Source organism: Oryx dammah, unplaced genomic scaffold (assembly GCF_014754425.2).
Source record: "Oryx dammah isolate SB20612 unplaced genomic scaffold, SCBI_Odam_1.1 HiC_scaffold_11210, whole genome shotgun sequence".
Taxonomy (NCBI): Eukaryota; Metazoa; Chordata; class Mammalia; order Artiodactyla; family Bovidae; genus Oryx; species Oryx dammah.
Window position 1 is genome coordinate 5,891,069 of NW_024080603.1, and position 20,669 is coordinate 5,911,737.

Sequence of the window (20,669 nt, forward strand, 5' to 3'; positions counted from 1 at the left end):
AGCAGCTTGCACGATTGAGACGTGTCCATGGCGAATCCCCAGAGTGAATGAGCAGCCCCCTGCCCCACTCCCTGGGCCTTCCCCTACTCCCCAAAGCAGGTCCCTCCTCAGCAGTTAGTTATGGGATTCGCCCCCCTTCCACAGTATATCTTTAAAAAAAAAATTTTTTTTTTCCATCAAGGTCATCTTCTGTTTTTCTTTTTTTTTTAATTCTTTTTTTTTTCCTTCTTTCATCTTTTTTTCCTCTCTCTCCTTCTAATACACACTTTTTTTTTTAGTAAGGGGAATACCATGATGTCGCTCTAGCCCGGCCCCTGTAGACGCGACCCCGGGGCCTGCTGTTAAAACCACTGTAGAATCGAGAGCGGGAACTGTTGTAGTTGGTGGTTCGGGCACGGTATCGGGCTCGTGGGAAACCTCGGTCTGTTGTGCTGATGCCTGGTCTGTTGGTTCGTTTAGGGATCGCCTTGATCTGTCTTCCTCTAAATAAGGATTCATCTAAGGCCAGGGAAGTCCTCACTGACTCTTTGTCTGAGAACTCTATATACGCAAACCCTTTGGGATGGCCACTAAATTTGTCACAGAGTATAGTAGCGTGGTTGACCGAACCACAGCCATGGAAGTGTGCGTCTAGCTCTTCTGCTGTAGCACCACACTCCACATGGCCAACATAGATGGAACGGGCATCAGCCTCCATCTTCTCCTCAATGGACATGATCACTGGGCCAGCATTGCCCGGAGGTGGACTCACATTCATCTTCTTCTCTACCTCGTTCTGTAGCTCCTTTAGCTTCTCAGCTTCTTCCTCCATCTCCCTAACTCGAGCTTTGATCGCTTCCAGCTCCTACAATGAGTGGAGAGGGTATGGAGAAGAGCTTAAGAGGAACCAACTCAGGGGCTCTGCCCTGCTCTCGATCCGCGCGCAGCCCCAGCCATGCTCGGCCATTTCCTTTGCCCCATGAGAGGGTCGTGAAGAAAAGAAAAGCAAGCTACCTTCTCTAGTACAACACTAGGCACCCATGATGCCGGAGTCAACCCAGCTGGGCCCGTTCTGGCGGTCCCGTAGTGATGCTTTCTAAGGCCCACTAGACTTCACATTCCAGGATGTCTGGCTCTAGATGAGTGAATACACCATCGTGATTATCTGGGTCATAAAGATCTTTTTTGTACAGTTCTTCTGTGTATTCTTGCCACCTCTTCTTAATATCTTCTGCTTCTGTTAAGTCCATACCATTTCTGTCCTTTATTGAGTCCATCTTTGCAGGAAATGTTCACTTGGTGTCTCTAATTTTCTTGAAGAGATCTCTAGTCTTTCCCATTCTGTTGTGTTCCTCTGTTTCTTTGCATTGATCGCTGAAGGAGCCTTTCTTATCTCTTCTTGCTATACTTTGGAACTCTGCATTCAGATGCTTATATTTTTCCTTTTCTCCTTTGCTTTTCATCTCTCTTCTTTTCACAGCTATTTGTCAGCCTCCCCAGACAGCCATTTTGCTTTTTTTGCATTTCTTTTCCATGGGGATGGTCTTGATCCCTGTCTCCTGTACAATGTCATGAACCTCATTCCATAGTTCATCAGGCACTCTATCTATCAGATCTAGGCCCTTAAATCTATTTCTCACTTCCACTGTATAATCATAAGGGATTTGATTCAGGTCATACCTGAATGGTCTAGCGGTTTTCCCTACGTTCTTCAATTTGAGTCTGAATTTGGTAATAAGGAGTTCATAATCTGAGCCACAGTCAGCTCCTGGTCTTGATTTTGTTGACTGTATAGAGCTTCTCCATCTTTGGCTGCAAAGAATACAATCAATCTGATTTCGGTGTTAACCCTCTGGTGATGTCCATGTGTAGAGTCTTCTCTTGTGTTGTTGGAAGAGGGTGTTTGCTATGACCAGTGCATTTTCTTGGCCAAACTCTATTAGTCTTTGCCCTGCTTCATTCCACATTCCAAGGCCAAATTTGCCTGTTATTCCAGGTGTTTCTTGACTTCCTACTTTTGCATTCCAGTCCCCTATAAGGAAAAGGACATCTTTTTTGGGTGTTAGTTCTTAAAGGTCTTGTAGGTCTTCATAGAACCATTCAACTTCAGCTTCTTCAGCGTTACTGGTTGGGGCATAGACTTTGATTACTGTGATATTGAATGGTTTGCCTTGGAGACGAACAGAGATCATTCTGTCATTTTTGAGATTGCATCCAAGTCCTCCATTTCAGACTCTTTTGTTGACCATGATGGCTACTCCATTTCTTCTGAGGGATTCCTGCCCGCAGTAGTAGATATAATGGTCATCTGAGTTAAAATTCACCCATTCCAGTCCATTTTAGTTCACTGATTCCTAGAATGTTGATGCTCACCCTTGCCATCTCTTGTTTGACCACTTCCAATTTGCCTTGATTCATGGACCTAATATTCCAGGTTCCTATGCAATATTTCTCTTTACAGCATCAGACCTTGCTTCTATCACCAGTCACATCCACAACTGGGTATCGTTTTTGCTTTGGCTCCATCCCTTCATTCTTTCTGGAGTTATTTCTCCACTGATCTCCAGTAGTGTGTTAGGCACCTACTGACCTGGGGAGTTCCTCTTTCAGTATCCTATCATTTTGCCTTTTCATACTGTTCATGGGGTTCTCAAGGCAAGAATACTGAAGTGGTTTGCCATTCCCTTCTCCAGTGGACCACATTGTGTCAGACCTTTCCACCATGACCTGCCCATCTTGGGTTGCCCCACAGGGCATGGCTTAGTTTCACTGAGTTAGACAGTGCTGTGGTCCTAGTGTGATTAGACTGACTAGTTTTCTGTGAGTATGGTTTCACTGTGTCTACCCTCTGATGCCCTCTTGCAACACCTACCATCTTTCTTGGGTTTCTCTTACCTTGGGTGAGTTAATTTCCAGAAAAAATATTAAATTTAATAATTTATGAAAAGGTATAAAATCTTCATGGATCTTAGAAAAACACAGAAGACTGTCAAAATTATAACCTTGATCATTGACACTAATCTAGATATTTTAAATTTGTCTCAAGATTTCAAAAAAATAATTGATGACCTTATTTTAACTTTAAAACTGTTTCAGATCATACAGATAAGCTTAAAATTTCCACTTAATTTTAAAGCTGGAAGGACTCTTACCTCAAAATCTGATAAGGATATCACAAAAAACAGAGAAAGATTGAGAACAACAAAGCCGGGTTCCCAAGCCCAGGTTCAACAGAGCAATAATCTATAAGCTTTTACTAGTGATATAGTGGGAAAGAAATTTATCACATTTAAACAATTATGTGAAACAGGAAGGCCTTAAACAAGGTTAAACAGAATTGCCAAACTTCTAAGAGTCTTTAAAATGCCAGGGTAAAGGTGATTTTCCATGACTGCACTTGGAAAGTACTGTACTGATTAACTGATTCATTCTAAAAATAGCATGCATTGAGTACCTACTATGCCGTCAGTTCAGTTCAGTTCAGTCGATCAGTCATGTCCGGCTCTTTGTGACCTCATGAATCACAGCACGTCAGTCCTCCCTGTCCATCACCAACTCCTGGAGTTCACTCAAACTCATGTCCATTGAGTTGGTGATGCCATCCAGCCATCTCATCCTCGGTCGTCCCCTTCTCCTCCTGCCCCCAATCCCTCCCAGCATCAGAGTCTTTTCCAATGAGTCAACTCTTCGCATGAGGTGGCCAAAGTACTGGAGTCTCAGCTTCAGCATCATTCCTTCCAAAGAAATCCCAAGGCTGATCTCTTTCAGAATGGACTGGTTGGCTCTCCTTGCAGTCCAAGGGACTCTCAAGAGTCTTCTCCAACACCACAGTTCAAAAGCATCAATTCTTTGGCCCTCAGCCTTCTTCACAGTCCAACTCTCACATCCATACATGACCACTGGAAAAACCATACCCTTGACTAGACAGACCTTTGTTGGCAAAGTAATGTCTCTGCTTTTGAATATGCTATCTAGGTTGGTCATAACTTTCCTTCCAAGGAGCAAGCATCTTTTAATTTCATGGCTGCAGTCATCATCTGCTGTGATTTTACAGCCCCCCCAAATAAAGTCTGACACTGTTTCCACTGTTTCCCCTTCTATTTCCCATGAAGTGATGGGACCGGATGCCATGATCTTCATTTTCTGAATGTTGAGCTTTAAGCCAACTTTTTCACTCTCCTCTTTCATTTTCATCAAGAGGCTTTTTAGTTCCTCTTCACTTTCTGCCATAAGGATGGTGTCATCTGCATATCTGAGGGTATTGATATTTCTCTCGGCAATCTTGATTCCAGCTTATGCTTCTTCCAGCCCAGCGTTTCTCATGATGTACTCCACATGTAAGTTAAATAAGCAGGACCCTAGGCACTGTTATAACAAGGGAAGACAAAGCAATATACAAAAGAAAGACAGACTTCCAAATAGTTTATATCCTTACAAAGAAACAACAATAAACAAAGAAGTTACTGTATAATATAATGTCAAGTGTTTTTAATTGTTAAGACAAAACCTGAGCAGAAGGACAAAGACTATAGTGAAATAGATGTACCTACAGGTAAGGTGGCTAGATAATATTGCTCTAAGGAGCACAGACTGTGGGGATTACCACAATCTGTGGAGAATTCTTAAAGAGATGGGAATACCTGACCACCTGACCTGCCTCTTGAGAAATCTGTATGTAGGTCAAGAAGCAGCAATTAGAACTAGACATGGAACAGTAGACTAGGTCCAAATCTGGAAAGGAGTATGTCAAGGCTGTATATTGTCACCCTGCTTATTTAACTTATATGCAGAGTACATCATGAGAAACGCTGGGCTGGAAGAAGCACAAACTGGAATCAAGATTGTTGGGAGAAATATCAATAACCTCAGATATGCAGATGACACTACCCTTATGGCAGAAAGAACTAAAGAGCCTCTTGATGAAAGTGAAAGAGGAGAGTGAAAAAGTTGTCTTAAAGCTCAACATTCAGAAACTTAAGGATCATGGCATCTGGTCCCATCACTTCATGGCCAATAGATGGAGAAACAAAGGAAACAGTGTCAGACTTTATTTTTCTGGGCTCCAAAATCACTGCAGATGGTGATTGCAGCCATGAACTTGAAAGACGCTTACTCCTTGGAAGAAAAGTTATGACCAACCTAGATAGCATATTCAAAAGCAGAGACATTACTTTGCCAACAAAGGTCTGTCTAGTCAAGGGTATGGTTTTTCCAGTGGTCATGTATGGATGTGAGAGATGGACTATAAAGAAAGCTGAGCACTGAAGAACTGATGCTTTTGAACTGTGGTGTTGGAGAACTCTTGAGAATCCCTTGGACTGCAAGGAGATCCAACCAGTCCATCTTAAGGAGATCAGTCATGAATATTCATTGGAAGGACTGATGTTGAAGCTGAAACTCCAATACTTTGGCCACCTGATGCAAAGAACTGACTCCTTGGAAAGACCCTGATGCTGGGAAAGTTGAAGGCAGAAGGAGGAGGGGACGACAGAGAATCAGATGGTTGTATGGCATCACAGATGTGATGGACGTGATTTTGAATAAACTCTGGGAGTTGGTGATGGACAGGGAGGCCTGGCATGCTCCAGTCTATGGGGTCTCAAAGAGTAGAACATGACTGAGTGACTGAACTGAACTGAAGGAGTATGGGTCTGTATATACAAAGTGAGGAATGAGGTACAGGAATATCAGGCTATAGAATATTCCATAAAGAGGGAAATTCAAGGGACTGGAGGCAGAAGCCTGGTTGGTGTGTTTGAGGAACAACAGGAAGATCAGTTTAGCAAGACAGAACAGAATGGGAACAAATAAGAGTTTTAGGAAATAAACTTGGAGAGGTTGTCAAGGATAAATCATGTAGAAACTTTGCAGAAATTTGGAATTTATTCTAAATATGATTACAATGCCTGGAAACTTAACCATGGCATTGACAAGACTAGCTTTACATTTGAAAAAGATCATTCTGTTTAAGAACAACAGATTATAAAGAAAAAAAGGTGGATACATGCAGAACACTCACCAAGTTACTGCAGTGCCAGGCAAAACATCATGGTAACTTGACCTACAAAGTAGTAGTGGAGATATTTAAAAGTAACTGGAGCATATATTTTGAGGGTATTTCCAGCTGAATTTGTTAACAGATTGAATGCAAATTATGAAAGATAGAAACCAAGAATGATTCTAAGGTTTCAGCAAACAAATTTTTCATTTAAATGAAAAGAGCATTCCTAGCAAAGGCAAGAGTTAAATAAGGAAGATAGCATTTATAGTTATTCAACATATAATGGCAATTTTGGCCAGTGCAGTAAAGAAAAAGGGATTAAAAGTATTAGAATAAGACATAGTTAAATTTTTTGCTCTTGACATGATGTCTATCTAGAAAATCTAAAGAATAACCTGAATAAAAGTAAGAAAACAAATAGGAAAATTCAGTAAGGGAACCTGTTATAAGATAAAAATACCAAAATTAATAGCTTTCCTTCATAGCAGTAATAAAACTTTAGGATACAAATGAATTTTTAAATTATAGGAAAAAATATATAAAAATTTTATGAAGAGAATGTTTACTCACACTGACATGGAAAGGTTTCTGGCATTTATCAAGTGAAAAATTCATGATTCTATAAAACATAACATTTAGTATAATTTCTTTAAAATTATCTATACAAATTTTGTGGATTTGCATATATACAAATTCCCTGATAGCTCAGTTGGTAAAGAATCTGCCTGCAATGCAGGAAATCCCAGTTTGATTCCTGGGGTGTGAAGACCCACTAAAGAAGGGATAGGCTACCCACTCCAGTATTCTTGGGCTTCCCTGACAGCTCAGCTGGTAAAAAGTTCTGCCTGCAATGCAAGAGATCAGGGGTCAGGAAGATCCCCTGGAGAAGGGAAAGGCTATCCACTCTAGTATTCTGGCCTGGAGAATTCCATGGACAGTATAGTCCATGGGGTCACAAAGAGTCAGACACAACTGAGAGAATTTCACTTTCACTTTTACATGTGTCTCTCTATATATATTTATAACTATAGAAAAGTTTAACACTGTAAACTATTGATGGTAGATAAAGAATGGGAAAGGGGTATGTCAAGGCTGTGCATTGTCATTCTGCTTATTTAACTTATATGCAGAGTATATCATGCTAAATGCCAGGCTAGATGAAGCACAAGCTGTAATCAAGATTGCTGGGAGAAATATCAATAACCTCAGATATGCAGATGATACCACCCTTATGACAGAAAGTGAAGAACTAAAGAGCCTCTTGATGAAAGTGAAAGAGGAGAGTGAGAAAGTTGGTTTAACACTCAACACTGAATAAACCAAGATCATGGCATCTGGTCCCATCACTTTATGGCAAATAGATGGGGAAACAATGAGAAACTTTTATTTTCTTGGGCTCCAAGAGCAGAGCTCCAATTTTCTCTGCTCCATTGCAGATGGTGACTGCAGCCATGATATTAAAAGACACCTGCTCCTTTGAAGAAAAGCTATGACCAACCTAAACGGTATAGTAAAATGCAGAGATGTGACTTTGCTGACATGGTTTTTCCAGTAATCATGTATGCATGTGAGAGTTGGACTATAAAGAAAGCTGAGCACTGCAGAATTGATGCTTTTTAACTATGGTGTTGGAGAAGACTCTTGAGAGTCTGTTGGACTGCAAGGAGATCAAACCAGTCAATCCTAACGGAACTCAGTCCTGAATATTCTTTGGAAGGACTGATACTGAAGCTGAAACTCCAATATTTTGGCCACCTGATGCGAAGAACTGACTCATTGGAAAAGACAGTGATCCTGGGAAAGATTGAAGGCAGGAGGAGAAGGGGATGACAGAGAATGAGATGGTTGGATGGCATCACCGACTCAATGGACATGAGTTTGAGCAAGCTCCAGGAGTTGGTGATGGACAGGGAGGCCTGGCGTGCTGCAGTCCATGGGGTCGCAAAGAGTCGGACATGAATGAGCAACTGAACTTACTGAAAGAATGGGAGGAAATTACTATTTAAGAGAAGGTATTTTCTCTTCCTAATAAGCACATGCAAATACTGTTTATGAATAAGCATTATAAAAAAACTTACAATCAGAAAAAAAAAAGGTTTTTATTCAAAAGCACCACCAACATTCCCAGTAACAGCTGGCATAATAGTTATTTATTAAATACCAGATATTGCACTAAGAACTTCACATATATTTATTTATACATTCCCCACTTAGATAACTGTTCTTTATGACAGTGGTATGACAATTTCCCCCATTCTATAGGAGATAAATTTGATTTTAAAAAAAGGGAGATACAACTTCACACAGAATGAAAGTGACATGGCCAATTCTGGAAAAAGTGATGGCTCTAAGTCCAAACTCCTATCCAATATGCTATATTTGAGTTTAAATAAAATGGTTTTACACATCATATATTCCTTACAGAAAGTAGTTCATATTTTTTAAAAAACAGGAATTAGAAAGGATGGTCATATTGACATGAAAAGGAAGAAGCATAAGACATGATAGATGACTGAAATTAAAAATTCCTGCTATCACGATAGACGTTAAACTTCCTATAGAGAGGAATCCCTCTCATTATATAGAGACCCTGGGGATAGGAATATTGGTACTTTGAATTTTCTACTTTGTGTTTTTCTGCATTCGTAAGTTTTTACACTGTCTATGAAATTTATTTAATAGTAAACCTGTTACAAAGTGTTCTGAGTATAGGCTTATCAGATCTAGCAAACATAAATTGTCAACCTTAAATAATGGGAGTAAAACATGACACATATACAACATTTGTGAATGTAACTTAATGACTCCCAGTATGCTTCAGCTTCATACACATAAGCAGTTTTTGTATTAGTGGTTTCAAATGTATTAATAAGACCAGAGAATTATGATAAGATACCAGATAAATCCATTTTATAATATGTTATTATATTCTTGTCTCCAAGGCCAAAATTTGATGTAAATATAAGGGTTATTATCCATACTTTCAACATAGTATATAGCTAGAGCAAATGGCTCTGCACAGGCTGATTTGTTTGAAGTTATGAGACAATACAAGCAGCTTGCAATATGAATAAGAACTCATATGATTGCTTATTATGACCTTCATATAACCAACAATTACTATAAATTGTTTTCTGTCTCAACAGAATTAAAAAATAAGTTGCAAGGTAAAACTATCTAGATCAGACACTTTTAATACAGCAAAAGCTCTCAAAATATTAAGAACAAGGAAGAGCTATTTAATTCCTGATTGATTAACATGTTTCTTATGAACAACTTATAGTTACCCAGGGGGGAATGTGAATCAAAATTAACCAAAAAAATAGTAATAACTTCTGTATGTGGTATTATGGAAAACTCTAAGACTAACCCTCAATTCTACTATTTTTTTAGGTAATTAATATTTGGATATTGCTCTGAATTCTGAATCCAGACTGATTAAATAATAAGAATTATTACTTTCACTGTTATTAAAATAAGACCCAAAGCAATAAAATTATTTTCCGCTATGAAAATTCTCTCTTCATATGTTGCCATCTGATGGGCAGATTTTCACTTTCACTAGGAGGTGAGATTTTCTCACAGTCACTGGATCCTAGCCCTGAGGTTCATGCAGAAATCAGAGAGTCATAAAATAACCTGCAGGTATGAGTTGGTTTGCATATGCAGTTACATGAGGAGTGGGTCTACAGTATTCAGCAGATCTAGAGTGGTTCTGTGACCCCCATAAAGAAGCTGAGAAACACTAGGAGAAAGCTGACTTCATCAATCAAGTAGGAAGTGAAAAAGTCTCAGCAAAGAACTTGAGAGAGACCAGTATGTGTGTGTTCCCCTCAGGAAAGTCCATGTGTGAAGTTTACAGAGTTTGTTTGGTGGTTAGGAAAGAAGCCTATAAAAATTAACTGAAACTTACATTATGCCAAATGCCTTTAGCAAAGCTAATGTGGTTAAGTGTGGGCCATAACTTCAGGTTGTATAGTCAGTCACAGGCAATACAAAATAATTAACACAGATGAACAAAAAACTGAGCATTTGAGATTCAGTTTGGGTATCTATAGAATATGACTTCCCACTTCCTTGGAGAAACCTGAATGATAAGAACAGACCTAAAGGAGAAGAGAGTATTCTGTATGCACTGGTGTGTCTTATAAAAAGAACTTGTAGGAGAAGCCTGTAAAGTTTTCAAGGCTTTACAGATGAGTTTATGACTTGAGGGCAGACCTTGTCATTTGTAGGGTCCCTTCAGTCTTTGCGGGTCCACAGAGAACCCCACAGATGGCTGAGAGACAGAGAGGACAACTTGCCTCTCCTTTCTACTTTGCATTTGCTGCCCAGACAGTGGGACCTGCCCTTGTGTGCAGCATTCACATTCTTGAGTTGAACTCCCGACCAGGAGCTCTAAAACTAAAAATAAAATAAGCCAGTGTTGTCTAGCTTGGCAGCACCACCACCAGGAGCTGCTTCTCAGGGACTAGATCACTGATTTTGTCTGGTAGAGAAATGACCCCTGAGACCTGGAACCTCAGAACTCAGGCTCGGTTCTACAGGGTGGTTCTGGTCTGCTAAGTCCCCAGCTCCCCAGGTGGCACCTCTGATCATGACCCACTGCCTCTGCTCTTTCGGCTTAAGCATCACCTACACAAACCCTGACCTCTCCTGCAGAAAAGTAAAAGGAGTCAGGCTGGTCTTTGCACAAAGATGGTTTCATGCCAACCCATGCGAGTCTAAAGTATAGACCAGAATACTGGGGTGGGTAGCCTTTCCCTTCTCCAGGGGATCTTTCCAAACCAGGGGTTGAACCCAGGTCTCCTGCATTGCAGGCAGATTCTTCACCAGCTGAGCCACAAGGGAAGCCCAATGAAGGCAGAAAGGCAAGCAAATACATGATAAATGAATTGGTTCATTGGACTGGACATTGTTTTCTATTCATCAGTTTTCTGTATTATTTGGTTTAGATGGATTGCCAAGGTTCATGGGTTTGATGACTGTGAATGCACACTGTGTGCAACTTAGGGAGCACCTGAGATGATCTGGGAAACATGGAGTAGGAAGTGTTAAGGGTGGGATTGTAGGAAATGGCATTTAAGGTGTTCAGCACAGTGTGGCAGTGAGACCCTGCAAAAGACTTGACTGCTGATCCTCCCACAAAGAAACACTGGTCACACAAGCTTCTGAAGAGAGAAAAAGAAACACTAGTTTCCCACATCAAGTAAAAATCACTGCAATTTGACTCAAAAATCTGCATCTAGACCCAAGTGCCTGAATTAGCTACAATTTACATAACAAAGTCTGACTTTAATATAAATATTAACAGAATATGAAATTATTTTTTTCCTCCTCAAGGGTAAAACAGTTTAATTGCTACTTGGGGGAAAATTGTTTTCTCAGAGAAAGTGAAATAATTTTTATCTAAGAGGACAAAAGTGGATTAAAAAAACCAAGTTATTCTCTGCTATATTAACCAATATTATATTCTAGGAAAATCACCACTATAGAACAATAAGCACTGGGCTCTAAGTCTATTCTGTCTCAAAATTCAAAATCAGGCATTGCTTTTAGAGGGTTCTTGTTCCTTGAAAGTTGAGATGAATTTTTTCCCCCTGATATATCAGTGACATCGTCTGCCCTCAAACTGAACATGATAATGCCATCACCAAGGGCAGGTCTGTGAGCTGGAGAGAAGACTCAGACTGTGAAGAATGGAGGACTGGGCTGGAAAAGAGACTCAAAGATGCCTTCACGTGAAGGTCTGCCTGGGAAAGCCACATGAAGAAAGAAAGAGGGTTATCGTTACCATCTTCCTAAATTCCATATATATGTGTCAGTATACTGTATTGGTGTTTTTCTTTCTGGCTTACCTCACTCTGTATAATAGGCTCCAGTTTCATCCACCTCATTAGAACTGATTCAAATGTATTCTTTTTGATGGCTGAGTAATACTCCATTGTGTTTATGTACCACAGCTTTCTTATCCATTCATCTGCTGATGGACATCTAGGTTGCTTCCATGTCCTGGCTATTATAAACAGTGCTGTGATGAACATTGGGGTACACGTGTTCTCTTTCAATTCTGGTTTCCTTGGTGTGTATGCCAAGCAGTGGGATTGCTGGGTCATAAGGCAGTTCTATTTCCAGTTTTCTGTTCGATGCAGGATACAGGATGCTGGGGGTTGGTGCACTGGGATAACCCAGAGGGATGGTATAGGGAGGGAGGTGTGAGGGGGGGTTCAGGAGTGGGAACTTATGTACATCTGTGGCGGATTCTTGTTGATGTATGGCAAAACAAATACAGTATTGTAAAGTTTAATAAATAAATAAATAAAATAAAAAGAAAGAAAGAGGGAAGAGGGCTCATGTAGCATCTAAATCTCAGTTACCCAAATGGGACAAGGAGAGGGCCCAGAAATGGAATTCTCATATTACCTTAGGGGTATGATGTGGGGATGGATGAGGTGTCCTCAGGGGAGATGATAAAACTTTTTTTAAAAGGAGGATGCTGGTGGGAAGTGTGAGTGAGTGGGATGCATATGATATACATTTGATGAGAATCAGCAAAATCTTACGATAGTAGAATATTCTTACCCAAGGAGCTCCTCATGTGGCATGGGATAGTAAATGTGACTTGGGAGTGAAGTGACACAAATAATACAGAATAGACAGTAATATCTAGGAGCAGGGCTGCCCAACAACCAGCCTACGCTGGCTCAGGAAAAGTAGATAACCTTGTAACGGTGTGTTTCTGACAGTCTGTAAATGTAGAGTAACTGCGGACAATCCAAGTCTGATTTTCCCAGGCAGCTTGTCCTGAGAAATTCCACTTGTGTTACACCAAATCCTCCAAACAGTTTTTTTCCCCCAAACTTTCAGTTCCTTGGCTCTCAGACCATAACACAATGTGATTAAGAGACACGATAGAGCATTCCTAGCAAACTCTGTGGACTCTCTGCCTATTCAGCAGCTCCTCATCATGTGTGGCTATAGAGCACTTAGATTCTGGCTTGCTGGAACTGAGATGTGCTGTAGCGGCAAAGTACACACTGTTCAGAGACCAGATTCAAAAAATAGAGTGTAAAATATTTCATTAATAATTTTTATGTGATTGCACATTATAATACATTTTAGAATCCTGGGTAAAAGAAAACATACTTTTAAAGTTTATATTTTAAATGTATGGCTGATAGAAAATCTAAAATTATACTCATGGTTCATGCTTGTGGCTCACCTGCTAATTCTAAGGGACAGCACAGCTCTAGAGGCCCAAAGAACATTGATGTTGAGATTAGCCCTGTCTGGTCCAGTCCCTCCAGGGCAGACATGGTCTAATTTTCTCTGCCTCCATCTTTTCCATTGCCTGGATGAGCACAGGGTAGGTAGTCAATGAACACCAATGCTGGCTGCCAAAGAACCATATACCATGGGTGTGATGGTTAGTGTTACACATCAGCTTGACTGGCCATGGAGTGTCCAGACATTTGGTTGTATATTATTCTGGGCATTCTGAGGATTAAATGAACATTGAATTTGTAGGCTGAGTAAAGTCGATTGTTCTCCCTAACGTGAGTGAGATCATCCAGTCTATTTAAAGCATGCATAGAATAAAAATAGTGAGTAAGACAGAACTCCTCCTGCTTGATTGCTTGGAGCTGGGGCTCTGGTTTTCAGATTTACACTGGAACATGGGCTCTTCTTGGGTCTCAAGCCTGCTGGCTTTTGGAACAGGATGTCTACAATCAGCTCTCCTGATCCTCAGGCTTTCAGACACAAACTAGAATGACATGTCTGCTTTGCACTCTACCATCGTCAACTGCATGTGTTGGAATTTCTCAGCCTCCATAATGGTGAAAGCCAATTCCTTATAATAAATCATCTCTCTTCACACACACACACACACACACAAGCACATGTAACACTGATTAATCTTATAATCTTCCACAATATGGCAGTTTTAAAATTTAATGAATAAGAGGTTTATTTTCTGATATATTTTACAGACAGCTTGATGACTGACTAGTTTGGGAACATCGAGAAGTTATTTACTCTGAATCTCAATTTGCTCATTATAAAAACAGAACCTCCTTCACAGGGATAATGTGAAAGCTAAAGGAAAAGACGGCTAAGAGATTGCTTGTTCCCTGGAAAGCTCTCTACAAGCTCTAGTTAAAAGTTGCATAGTCTCACCTTCTCTCCATACAGTGAAAAATTAAATGGTGAATACAATGAGGAGATACATTCTCATTAAAGTACTGAAGTGTTGAGTTAGGTTTCCAAGCAATAGCTGGAATCCACCGGACACACTTACATCCCTTAGGGTAAACTTGCCTCTTTCATCCTCTGCAGGCCAGTTCCTGGGTCTACAGGGCAAAGTCATACAACCTAAGGAGCAGAGAGGCATATGGGGTCCTCTGGGTGGAATGCTGCTGTTAAGGGGTGCTATTTGTGCGGGAGGACTCATGTACAAGTAATGCTACCAGCAACACATAGTTTAGCTCTCAATTCCAGACCTACAGGGCTCTTTACTCTTTGCTTATGGGGCTATCTCACTCTTAAAATTGTAAATATTCCAAAATAATCATTTGGGGCATTTTTTCCCATATTTTCCAAGAGGACTGGGACCATGATGGACACAGATAAATTGACAAGAGATGGGCTTCCCTTGTGCTGTTGATAAGGAAGAAGCTTATGCTCTGCTTTCTTTCAACATGATCATCTTTTCTTGGGGGAAAAGATGAATTCTTTCTAAGTATCAAGGTAGAGGTGATCCTTAAGGCATATTTAGGAGGGAGCTTAAAATAATCACCTAATTGGAGGGGTGTTTTCTTGTCCAAAAGTTCACATAAACTTCCTCATTAAAACAGCAACATTGACATGAATCCACCACAATGTATGGCAAAACCAATACAGTATTGTAAAGTAAAATAAAGTAAAAATAAAATTAAAAATAAAATAAATAAATAAATAAATAAAACAGCAACAAAAAGGTCTCGCTGCTATTCTATAGTTCACAGTTTCTGACAAAAACACCACAATGTTTAAATTTATATTTTATGAAATTTAGCTTTATGTAAAGAAATCAGTTGATTTATCCATTTATCACATTTTTTAATATGGGTACAAACTAAGTGCTATGAAAATAAAAGAATAGGGATTATGGATCATGAAAGATGCTAATAAAAAGCACATATTCCATTTATATAGAGAAAAGGTCACAGAATAAGAAATTAAGTATGTCTCAAGTAAGAAGAAAACACACAGAGAAATAGAAATGATGAAAAGACGGGAAACTTCAAACTCTTGGGGGAAAGATGGACTGCTTCCAATTCTAAAGGTAGAGTCAGTCATTAAGGCCTGTTTAGCTGGGAGCATAAATACCTAATCGGAAGGACAATTTTTTTTTTTTTGTCTATAACTCGTCTTCAGACCTGGTCTCACTTTTCTTGTTAAACTGCACGACACCACTGTAGGGTGAGGAATATTCTCACCACACCCCTGAGAGAGTAGATGCTCAGAGAGTCCTGCTTACCTTTGGGTCCAGCTCAGAATGAATGTGAGGAGGTGGCTGAGACCCCCGCCTGGAGGTCAGACACCTCACGCACAGTGTGGACAGCCCTTTCCTGAGAAGAATCTCCCCAGAGTTTTCAACTCCTCTGCGAGACCAAGGGGTGACTGCACAGTCTGTAAGGTGCTGATCAAACTGACCATTTTATTATTTGATCATTTAGTATTTTAGCAAATAGAATCAATTTACAGAAAAGGGAGGATTTCAAAAATGGAATATTCTGTATTTTATAAGCAAAAATTGTAAAAATTAAATTCATTTAAGCTAAAAATAATAAAAATAGTTCACCCATTTCCCCTACCCATCCCCATCTCCTATAACCATCGATATGTTCTCTGCATCTATGAGGTTGTTTTGTTGTTGTTGTTTAGATTCTACTCATAAGAGAGATCACAGAGTGTCTATCTTTGTCTATTTCACTTAGGATAATGCCTTCGAGGTCCAGCCATGTTGTCACAAATGGCAATATTTTATTATTATTTATAGTTGAATAATATTCCATTGCATATATGCGTGCGAAGTCATTCAGTCATGTCCGACTCTTTACGGCCCTGTGGACTGTAGCCCACCAGGCTCCTCTGTCCATGGGATTCTCCAGGAGAGAATACTGGAGTGGGTTGCCATCCTTCTCCAGGCATTGATTTACACACACACACAATTTCTTTATCCATTCATCCATCAGTAGACACTTGGATTCTTTCCATGTGTTGGCTATTGTAAATAACACTACAATGAACATCCGGGTGCCAATATCTCTATAAATTAGTGTTTTCATTTTCTTTGGATAAATACCCAGAAGTAGAATTGCTGGATCTATAGTGAAGTTGCTCAGTCGTGTCTGACTCTTTGCGACCCCATGGACTGTAGCCCACCAGGCTCCTCTGTCCATTGGATTCTCCAGGCAAGAATACTGGAGTGGGTTGCCATTTCCTTCCCCAGGGGATCTTCCCAAACCAGGGATTGAACCCAGGTCTCCTGCATTGCAGGCAGACGCTTTAACCTCTGTAGTTGTATTTTAATTTTTTTGAGGAATCTCTGTAATGTTTTCTATAGAGGTTGCACCAATTTGCATTGCCACCAGCAGTACACAAGTGTTCCCTGTGTACACATCCTCTCCAACATTCTCTATTTCTTGTCTTTGTGAGTGATCAGTCACGCAGACATCTGAGGTACTATCCTGTGGTTCTGATGCGCATTTCCCTGATGAATAATGATGTTGAACATCTTTTTTGCACCCATTGGCCATGTCTTCTTTGAAAAAATGTCTGTTCAGATCTGTTGTCTATGTTTTAACTGGATTACAAGAATGAGAAATAATTAGAGTTGTGTTGTTGGGACAGGAAGAAGCCTGGCTTTAGAAAGCACTGGCCACTGAGGAAGAGCTGAGCAGGAAAGGGTTCAAGACAAGAACTCAGCTGAAGTTGGCAACTCAATCCATGTACTCATCATAGCGTGAATGAGAGTTCTTTCCTATATAGAAATAACTTTGTCTGCCATGTGTTGTGTCTGCGTACATGTGAGCTCAGTCGTGCCCGGCTCTTTGCAACTCAGGGGAAAGCAGCCAACCAGGCTCCTCTGTCCATGAAATTTTCCAGGCAAAGAATACTGGAGTGGGTTGCCATGTCCTACTCAAGGGAATCTTCATGACCCAGGGATCAAACCCGTGTCTCCTGCATTGCCAGGCGGATTCTCTATCACTGTGCCACCTATTTTTAAATCAGCAAGAAAATAAATAACAGCTTTCTCATTCCCAATCCCATGGGGTACAGGAGTTGGTCTCTTTTTAGTAAGACCACTGGCCTGGCTTCATGTACTTTCTCTGGACACTGATTCTCTGGTTTCTTGAGACAACACGCCTGCCTACACACACCCCATCCCCTACACACAGCAAACGTACCTCCAAGCTGGTGATCCTCAGTCAAAGCTTTTTTTTTTTTTTTCATCTTTCTACCAACATGCTTATCAAGTGCCAGACAAGATCAAAAAGAACAACAACAAGCTAGAGGTGAGGTGGATTAGAAAGACAGCTAAGTGGCCAGGCCTGGACCCAATTTTTCTGACTCCAAGTAAAAAGAAATTTAAACACAATCCCTCCTTTCCATTTATTCTTTCATTAATTTTACAACTTCTTTTTGAGACTCTCTTTCAAAGCATTTTCTTTAAACTCCAGGATGGAGGATGTTATTGTAGAATCATAAAATTTAGTGTTATAGGGAAACTTGGAAATTATCTGGGCCAATCCCTATCTTTATAGATAAGAGGACTGAGCCTAGAAAGGTAAAATCATTTTTCAAGGTCACAGAGCTGGGGGATAGATATGCTACAAAGAGGATCCTTTCAACCTTCCATTATAATGAGCTTCCTGTCTATCAGAGTTATCATGAAGGATGGCCCTTATGATACAGACAAAGTTGATTTTTTAAAAACACATGTTTAGGCCAGTATTTGAAGCACTTCTCAGGCCTTACCAAATTTAATTAAATCAACCCCATTAAGAAGTTGCAACTATTTTTGCAATTATATGGGTAAGGAAATTGCAGCACAGCAAAATAAATTTCCCGAGATCATTCAGCTAGATGGTTTCAGAGTCAGGATTCACTCCTAGACAGTCTGGTTCAGCAATCCATATTCTTATGCATTCTGCTGAACTGATTCTTAAAAAATGTTGGTAAGGCTTATATAAACTTGAGAAATCATGTGACATTTTTGTATTTTAACTGCAATTTGTTTTAATGAACCAAAACATGAATTTGCTAAGTGTCTGGTCTTTAGATTTAATTCTCCCTTTCTACAGTCTGGGGATATTAAAAGTTTGTACTTTTTCAGGATCAACTATGAAGAAGACTAGCTGAGCCATTAATAGAAGGAGGTGGCTTTACTATACAGATTTAACAACAACAACAACAAAAGGTGCAATAAGAAAAGGAAGGTTCAGGAAAACTGGAAGGGCATAGTAACGAAGTCAAACTGGAAAGCAGAGATCAGCATTAGCAAGTGGCAGAAACTAGGAAATTACAGATTGAGACATGAAGCTCCTTAAGTTTGGTGTGTGTATTGCTACAGCCTCATACTGTGATTTCTTGTAGTAAAAACTATGTCACTATGAGGAGTTAAAATGTCTAACAGAGCAGTACACAGTGCTGTGCTGGTTTTGAACCAGCCTCCCCGGGTGTTCCCAGGCTAGGTTTGCAGATGTGCACTTCACTAGGGACCACGCAAGGCAGTAGGCACCGTGTGCTTGGTTCTCCCAAGCCCTCTCCTGCATGGCAGCCACCTGCTTAGACAGGCCTGTGGACCACTGGCCTCTGGGTGGTGTGAGAGACCTGCGCACATCTACAAAGTAACCTAAGTCAATCCGCCATTCACAAGGAACGGATTCTTTAGTAAATGTAGACAGTTTCTGACAAGTGGAGTTATCTGCCTGCTCCCCCGACAACATCACGAGTAGCAGTAAAAGGCATTAGACATGATTTCCAGAGAGTACAAACATTTCTTGGGAAACAGGTCCAAACACGTTATGCATCCTGCTCCCGTAAGTTCAGAGATGTCTGGGCTCTGCCTTTTGGGTGCTCTGATTAGTACCAAACACTTTATGCGAGGAAGCTTCCCTCTGAGGACAGCACACAATATTCTGACTGTGAAGTCAGCCCTTCTCCCTGAATCACAAGCCCAGGATGGGCACTAAGGGACTGCAGGCGGCAGGACTGGATGCACTGAGGTCGGCACCAGACATGCTGTGTTGAGCTGCTGGGGTCGCTGGGGGCCACACTCACAGGGGCAGGTGTCTCAGGCCTTTGCTCTCATCATGAAAGGGCAGGGACACTTGGGTCATCCTAGCCAACTGGAAATTTTGAACACTACTCATTTTATGAGAAAAAGGGATTTCTATTATCACTGTTGTGACTCCGTGGTGACTGCAGCCTTGAAATTAAAAGATGACTTTTCTTGGAAGAAAAGCTATGACAAATCTAGACAGTGTATTAAAGAGCAGAGACATTACTTTGCCAGCAAATGTCCATAGTCAAAGCTATGGTTTTTCCAGCAGTCATGTATGGATATGAGAGTTGGACCATAAAGAAGGCTGAGTGCTGAAGTGACACTTTTGAACTGTGGTGTGAAGACTTGAGAATCCCTTGGAATGCAAGGAAATCAAATCAGTCAATCCTAAAGGGAATCAATTCTGAATATTCACTGGAAGGACTGACCCGAAATTCCAATACTTTGGCCACCTGATGCAAAGAACGAACTCATTAGAAAAGACCTTGATGCTGGGAAAGATTGAAGGCAGGAGGAGAAAGGGATGACAGAGGATGAGATGGTTGGATGGCATCACCGACACAACGGACATGAGTTTGAGCAAACTCTGGGAGATGGCGAAGAACGGGGAAGCCTGGTGTGCTGCAGTCCATAGGGTCACAAAGAGTCAGACATGACTGTGACTGAACAACAACAAATCCATGAATCATCAGATATATACATTTAAATCATGAGGTTAGAATCATTTTTCTAGAGGTCTTTGGAGAGTTGGCTCGTTGAATGGGGCACTTCCGTTGTTAACAAAACACTGAGATTGTGCTATTAATTTATACATACTACATTGACCACATGTCTATACTGAATTATTTAAAAATAAATCACACTTAGCAAGACCAAGCTGAGAAAATCAACCCTGCAGGGTGCTTCGATGGTTGTAGACTTAAGCCATATGGTCTTGAGGGAAAACAGTCTCCCTCTTTCCCCCCTCCTTCTTCTCCCCAGTCTCACCTGGTGAGGCTTAGAGCATATTTGTGGCTTGCCTTTCTCCATGAAAACATTCTAAACACAGAGAGGCGGGAGGACTGCCAGTTTTCCATTTGTAAACAAAAGCCACCTGCCTCTCCTGGAACATTCGGCTTTAAGAGGAGAGGAAGACAAACCAGACAGAGAAGAGAAAGGGATTCCCTTAAGAGCGATTTACCTCTCAGGAAAAAGGGAGTTAAAAGTATCAGGAGAGAGTTCTTTTCTTTCATTTATTCACTCATTCTCAGAAATATGTATCCACATTCTACTGTGTTGCAGGCCCTGTGTTGAGTACTGGATAAGATACTCAAGATTCTTGCTTTTAAAGTTCGTACACGACAATGAGAGATGACA

The 20,669-nt window shown here is 40.5% G+C and overlaps 1 protein-coding gene across 1 annotated transcript; it reads right to left on the minus strand.

The window, feature by feature from the left end:
- Positions 1-213: 213 nt before the first annotated feature.
- LOC120860998 (polyadenylate-binding protein 2-like) lies at positions 214-1,039 on the minus strand. Its single transcript, XM_040236703.1, has 2 exons — positions 994-1,039; positions 214-844 (listed from the first exon to the last, which is right to left on the minus strand). Exon 2 carries the CDS (start codon positions 809-811, stop codon positions 275-277), a length of 537 nt encoding a protein of 178 aa, XP_040092637.1. The 5' UTR covers positions 812-844; positions 994-1,039; the 3' UTR covers positions 214-274.
- Between the last annotated feature and the right edge of the window lie 19,630 nt (positions 1,040-20,669).